The following is a 7,500-nucleotide window of genomic DNA, read 5'->3' on the forward strand; positions in this document are numbered from 1 at the left end:
TTATTATCATTGTCAGTATGATTTCCATGGTTATCATTATCATTATTATTATTGTTGTTACTATAATCTTTCTTATTATTGCTATTATTATCATCATCATCATCATTACTACCATTCTCATAATCTAAATGTTGCTGTTCTTGTTATTACTATTACTATTATTATCATTACTATTCATGTTGTCATTATCAAACATAATCATAATTATAACCAATATCATTGTTCTTATCATCATTATAATCATAACCATCATCATTCGTTTTCGTCACCTACTACTACTACTACTACAGCAGTAATTACTAAGGGAGGGGGAGGTGGGGTGGGGGTAGGTGGGGGTGGGGGTAGGAGAGGGGGTAGGAGGGGGTGGGGGTAGGAGAGGGGGTAGGAGGGGGAGAGGAAATGAGAGGGAAGGGGGTGTGGGGGAGATGATATGAGAGAGAACGTGAGAGAGAGAGAGAGAAAAGAGCTAGAGAAAGAAAAAATAAAATAAAGAAAAAGAAGAGACAGAGAAAAGGAAGAAGACAAAACAACCAACAAAATAATCAAGTAAAAAAAAAAAAAAAAATGGAGCGAAGTTGCAGCTGCCATCGCGCTTTGCAAAGTGAGGCCGCGAGGCAGGTGGAAAAAAGTTAATAACATACGGGATCTGCGCCTTTCCCTTATGCCGTTTTTTTTGCGATTTCGGTTGACATATTTTCTACTCTCTTGTGTAAGCATATCATCACCATCACCTCATAGCCATCATCGTCGCTATCGTCATCATCACCTCATCATCAACATTACCATCATCACCATCACCATCGTCATCATCATTATTGTCATCATCACCCTCATCCCCATCATCCTCGTTTTCATCAATATCCTCTTCATCACCATCATTCCCATCATCGTATTTTTCTGCCTTCTTCCTCTCTTTCAAAATGAAAATTATTTCGTGCAACAAACACATAATCATCCCCACCCTCATAATTCTTTTTCCTTTTTCTTCCTTAATGAACGATTCAATTCATAATCACAAATTGAGTGTTAATCGCAATATCAACAATAATCATTCAAACTCATTGCACGACAATTTCCCACTTGCTTTCATCCCTTTTTTGCAAAATGTTTCGTTTTTTCGGGGGTGGGGGAGGGGGTGAGATTTAAAATGATCGCTCAGGGAGAAATGGCGGAATGGGATTAACTGCTTATCATATTTACCTTGATGATATTTTTCATGTCCTCGCTCATTTTCTCTTTTGTTTTTTGTTTTTTTTTACTATATCTTTATGTATCTACCTCTATATCTGTCTCTCTGTCTCTGTCTGTCCAAGTGTCTATTCTGTGAAACTGTCTGTTTGTCTATATGTCTATCTGTCTGTTGTCTCTCTCTCTCTCTCTCTCTCTCTCTCTCTCTCTCTCTCTCTCTCTCTCTCTCTCTCTATATATATATATATATATATATATATATATAATATATATATATATATTATATATATATATATATATATATATATATATATATATACATATTATATATATATATATACTATATATATATATATTTATATATATATAATATATAGTTATATATATATATACACACACACACACACACACACACACACACACACACACACACACACACACACACACACACACACACACACACACACACACATATATATATTTATATTTCTATATATGAAATTACATCCAAATATGCTTGTGTCTCTTCTCATGGGCCCGCAAACCCTCCCGTGGAACCTAACCTCATTTGGCAGATTTGCATCTTAATATTGCATTTGTTGCAGGTATTGGGCGGTGGGCGCGATCAGGTCTCTGAGCTTTTGTCTTTGGCGTCATCGTTTTCGAAGGAAAAAATGATTTTTGGATGATAATAACGATGGAAATATGAGTTGGAAACAATGGTGTGATGTTAACGTGATATGCCAGGATGTGTTGTTAGTGACGTGAATAATATGATGGTATAATTACGAATATGGATCAAGATATCAAAGATATACGGAATAGTATTGACGCTGTGGAGCATTAAAGGGCATATATAAAATACGGAGATAAATGTCAAATAACGTATTACGTATCCACAGCTGTGAGAAATTTGCATACAAATCAAAAACGCACACATACATCAGGATGTGGAGAAGGTGAAGAGAATGAGGTTGGAAGAAAGAAAGAAAAAAAAAGGTTGGACTTAAAAATAGATAAAGAAAAGGACGAAGACGAAGGGAAGGAAAAGGAGAAGGAAGAATTATTAAAAGGAAAAAAATGGGATGGAATATGTTTAGCTGAAGGCTGTTTTCATCATGCTTCCTTCGTCCTGAGCAACCTGAAAAATTAATCTAATTTGATATGATAATTACCTTATTAACGTATGAAAAAAAATGTCCAAAAAGTAACTCACAAATTTGGCTAAAGGAACGAGGAAAAAAAGGAACAAGCCAAAATAATTTCATTCTCCATAATGTTTCGTCTGGTGTTGCAAGCAGCAAGATGGTTTGCAAATTACCCCGCGAGCTGAAGTAAAGAATGAAAATTAATTGCTTATCACACGTATCCTGCGGGTATTCCCCCCCTAAACTGTAATTAAAATACTAAAAACTTAGCGGTGGATTAGGCAGGGAAACGCATGCCAAACTGGCAACCCCTCCACCCGAAGCTATAAATAGACGTTAATGTGGTAGGGGACGGTTGTCTCCCGTTGACAGAGAGAGCGAAAGTTAAAAAAAAAAAAAAATGAAATGATACTTTTCTGAAATGACCTATAATATAACAATACTAAAAAAAGAAAAAAAAAAGGAGAGATCTGTAAATTATACTTCCCTCAAATGAATTCATGCCACAGTACGAATAAGATAGGCAATCGAAAAGCTTGACTAATTCATGCTCTAGGCTGGGACAGTGAGCTGACAGTTTGCGAGGCTCCCGAAAGGGTTTGCAGGTATTATCTTGCATGATAGGTTTTCATTTATTGTACCAATATTGCAACAAGAAATGTAACAAGGAAATGACATTAAAGTTTTTATTTTCTTTCTTTTGTTAAATCTCTCATACAACAAGGAATTGTAGAACTGTTCAATAGACTAAAATCTATTTAATCCTTATGCCCATTGCCATCATTATTGTTAGACTCATTAATATTATCATCATTATCATTATCATTATCTTTATGAATGATATTATTATCGTCATCATCATCATCAGTTGTAGCAGAATTATCATCATTTTTACAATCGTCATTATGATCATTATTGATATTATCATCATTTTTATTGCTATCATTATCATTTTTTTATCATTATCACTTTTAAGTGCGCTCTGTTAATCGCACAAATGCGGATTCGGATGAAAACAAAGCAGTTAGCTGAGACTGATTTTGATCATTCCAATCCTAATAGTACCTGATAAGCTGAAACTGAGGCTGAAGAATTGAAGGCAAAAAAGTAGCCTTTGATTTACATTGTTTATATGATGGGTTTATGCACACCTATCAGATTTAATTCACTCATACATTTAGACGTATATACATTCTATAGCCTTATACATTAATTGATTGATACATTTATACAGTCATATAAACAGTGATTATACCTTCAAGATCGCACAAGTTGTAAAAAAAAGCTGCATTTTATAATTTATTTAATATCTTTTCTGGACAGGTTATGAGAATAGCTTTTGACCAGTATGAGGGTACTGTTCAAGTAGGCGGAAACACAATAACCAATCTTAGGTTTGCTGACGAAGTAGTACTGATAGCTGAGCATGGAAGAACTGCAAGAATTGGGAAACAGAGGAAATGAAGCTAGCAACCAACTTGAGCTTGCACTGAATGTCAAGGAAACTAAGGTGATACACAGAAATGAAATTGCGAATTGAAAATATAGTATCAAACAACAGCAAAATAATTGAAGATATAAATCAATATACATACCTCGGGCCGCTGATAACATCTGACTATGATGATACAAAGCAAATAATAAGAAGACCAGGAATAGCCAAAGTGCGATGATATCCCTGGATAATGTTTGGAAAGAGAAAGGCATTTCCATGACAACGAAGAAAAGACTCTTGCACACTCTTGTTCTTAGTATAGCCAGCTATGGATCAGGATGCTGGCTGTTGACAGAGTCAGACGTCAAGAGAATAAACGCATTGGAATTGTGGTGTTACCGGAGGCTTCTTCGTATTCGCTGGACAAAAAAGAAAACCAATGAATGTGTACTACACACAAAAAAATAATTAATAAATAAATAAAAATAATAATAATGAAAGACTGTTAACAGTCATGAACAGAAAAAAGATGGCATTCGCTTGATACATTCAAAGAAATATAATTTCGAAAAGAGTTTGTTAGTGTGTGGCGGTGTTTTGGCGAAAACCAAGAAGGTAAGCAAAGCAATAAATAAAGAAACCTAGGTGGTGGGGTCATGTGGAGTATGCAAATCGCAAGTAGAGAGGTAGGGATGCTCCGGTTCGACACGAACCTTCTGTCAATTGATGATGATACTTTCATACATCCATACATACACAGATTTATACATTGATACACTCATACACCCAGAGATTCATTCATCCATACAGTCATACATACAGAAATTCATACATTCATACAGTCACCTCCACATTTACACAACGATGGATACACTCACACGTACATCCATCCACAAATTATACTGTACACACATGTATTAGAAAAAACAAAAAACAGTACATAAATCCATCCGAGTAAACAGCCACACGGCGTCTTACTTCATCAAAATAGATTTAGAGAATATCAGAGGCAGTAACAAAGATTCCTCATCAAGCATCATTTCAACTAATGAGATCAATATGATGCAACATAATACAGTCCCCCGTCGCTCTTACGTGAATTATTTTTTTCAGGAATTAATGAGTTTCGTTCTATATGGGACTAGTGGTGCATTCATTCATTAATTAAGGTCAGGCGAGCGAAGAAATGTGAACGATTCTTTCCTTTGAACATCTTGTCTCTCTTTCTCCCATTATCTGTTCCTTTCGCACTTTGACCATGTATCACTGTCCCTCCGTTTGTTTGTCGCGTTTCTGTTTCTCTCTCTCTCTCTCTTCTCTTCTCTTCTCTTTTTTCTCTCCCTCTCTCTCTTCCCTCCTCACTTTTTCTTTCTCTCACTCTTTTTTTCTCTCTCTGTCTAACTATCGATCTCCTTACCTACTCTTCACCCCTACCCTCTTTCTAATTCATACTTAAAGGAAATGTATATATATATATATATATATATATATATATATATATATATATATGATATATATTATATATATTATATATATATATATATATATATATTTATATATATATATATATATATATAAAATTATATATATCTATATATATATATATATATATATATATATATATATATATATATATATATATATATATATATATATATATATAATATATATATCCTGTGTGTGTGTGTGTGTGTGTGTGTGTGTGTGTGTGTGTGTGTATGTGTGTGTGTGTATACACACACACACATATATATATCAACCTCATATATCTTACTTGACATGGTATTTACCAAACAATCATCAAAACTTTTTGACTAAGAACGAAGGTAATCATGCTCATCATTCAAGGTAATATGTCTAAACATAGATTCCACAAGGCAAATGCATAAACGTCAACTGATAATGTGTCATTTCTGTATCATAGTCATTAGCCTTGGCATGATCAGATGAATGACCATTTTTTTATTCAGGTGTTTATTAATGTTGTTTGTAACTGTTGTTCTTCTCTCCTTTTCATTCGTTCGTTTACATTCATTAACTATTTCTTATTTAATTTGCTTCGTTGTTTCGTTGCTTCGTAATTCAAAGTCATTCGTGTTTATGTTGATAAGCGTAGATTGTGTCATTTTCTCCCTTCTATCTATTATTCGTGTTTCATGTTTAGGTCTGATATTTCGTTCGAGGTCACTGGATTTATTTATTCGTGTCCTATGTTTATTCCTTCCCTCTTTTCCAGGTCACATTTATCATTCGTGTTTCGGATCTATTTCATTCTTCCGTACCAGGTCACAAAATGTTTGTTTCATTCTTTGGTTCCAGTTCACGAAATTTATCATTCGTGTTCTATGTTTGTTTCATTCTTCATTCCTGCTCATTAAATGTATAATTCCCGTTAATGTTCGTCCCTTCCCCTTGTTCCAGGTCACGATGGTCGAGGGCAGCGCCGGCGGCCGCCTGAGGGACAAGTTCCTCTTACGGCGCCACTTTTGGGGGACGGCGTCCGATGCTGCGTCCTGTCGACCGCTGTCCTGAAGGCGGCTCTGAAGCGCGCGACGTGGCGGGAGCGTCTCGGGACTGGCCGGTGCCATATCCGCCGTTCCCTGCGACAGCTAAGGAGAGATTAGGAACCTCGTGAAGGGCTTTGTGAGGCCGTAGTGTGGGACTAAGAACCAGGTTTTGCTTGGCGCGGGAAGGGCCTGTGCGGAACTCGGGCTGAGAACCAACACTGCGCCGTCGGGATCCAAGGGAGGAGTGACGTGTCTTGTGAGTGAGCGCCGCCAGGAACCGCGTCAGAGAAGGGCGTGCCGTCCGGTCGGCCTCGGGGGCCAGGAGGGGCCTCGAGGGCCAGGTGGGGTGGCATGAGTGCCAGGCGGGCCAGACAATAATCCGCCAAGATGCCCTCCGTGGCGAGCCCGAGCGAAGGGCCGCTGTACCTGGACCCTTTGGACGCCCTGGATCCTCTAGAGCCGCTGGTGGGGCCGCTGGATGCAATGGGCGGGGGCGAGGAGGACGGCGAGCGCGCGCCCGGCTCGACCAGCGCCGAGCCGCCCGCGCCGCCCAACCCGGAGCTGGTGAACGAGGTTAAGAACAATCTTTGGCGTCTCTACATGGAGCAGTCGACCGTCTTCAACGCCACCAACGATGACGAGAAAGTGCTCAAGTGCTTCCACGAGTACGTCAACATGGCGATGGAGCCGGAGTTCGGACCGGGCGCGTGCCCTGTCAAGTTCGACGGCGTCTCGTGCTGGCCCGAGACGCCCCCGGGCACGCTCAGGGCCATCCCCTGCTTCGACGACTTCAACGGAGTGCCCTACGAGCCCTCAGGTAAGCCCTGGCACTTTTTATGGCCCCGCGGGCGAGGCGGAAGTTGCGTTGCAAGCCCTTAGGGGAGGGACAGGGGGCTTTTCAGGCGCCTTGAGGGGAGGCTGCAAGGGCGCCGAGGGACGGGAGGACTGCAAGCGGTTATCCCTAGACGGGGGGAAACTGGGATTACTGGAGTCTTGTTGTCATTCATCTATCGCGTTATTGACAATCTAAAGCATACGTTCAGATAGGACAAATAGGGAGAAGACAAAAGGAAAGATAATAAAGCACATCATTTAGCAGTAAAATTTTAATGACAGAACTAAAATCATAATAAAAAATCAAGCCTCTTTTCCGGTAATTATCTACCGATCAAGAAAATTTTATTTTACAAAATGCATGTTTTCAAAGCCCGAGGTGTTAAAC

General features: G+C 38.7%; 1 protein-coding gene across 3 annotated transcripts in view; it reads left to right on the top strand.

Annotated features, from left to right (window-relative positions):
- LOC147471134 (uncharacterized) overlaps nucleotides 1–7,163 on the top strand; it is a 47,043-nt gene extending 39,880 nt beyond the window's left edge. For all 3 annotated transcript variants that reach the window (XM_086540867.1, XM_086540869.1, XM_086540868.1), the window contains exon 3: nucleotides 6,193–7,163. In XM_086540867.1, the coding sequence (XP_086396993.1) occupies nucleotides 6,666–7,157 (492 nt within the window). In that variant the 5' untranslated portion in view covers nucleotides 6,193–6,665 and the 3' untranslated portion in view covers nucleotides 7,158–7,163. The remainder of the gene's footprint in view (nucleotides 1–6,192) is intronic.
- The last annotated feature ends 337 nt before the right edge of the window (nucleotides 7,164–7,500 follow it).

The sequence above is a fragment of the Penaeus japonicus genome, unplaced genomic scaffold (assembly GCF_977035675.1).
Source record: "Penaeus japonicus unplaced genomic scaffold, GWHDUDI00000001_assembly GWHDUDI00000010, whole genome shotgun sequence".
Classification (NCBI taxonomy): Eukaryota; Metazoa; Arthropoda; class Malacostraca; order Decapoda; family Penaeidae; genus Penaeus; species Penaeus japonicus.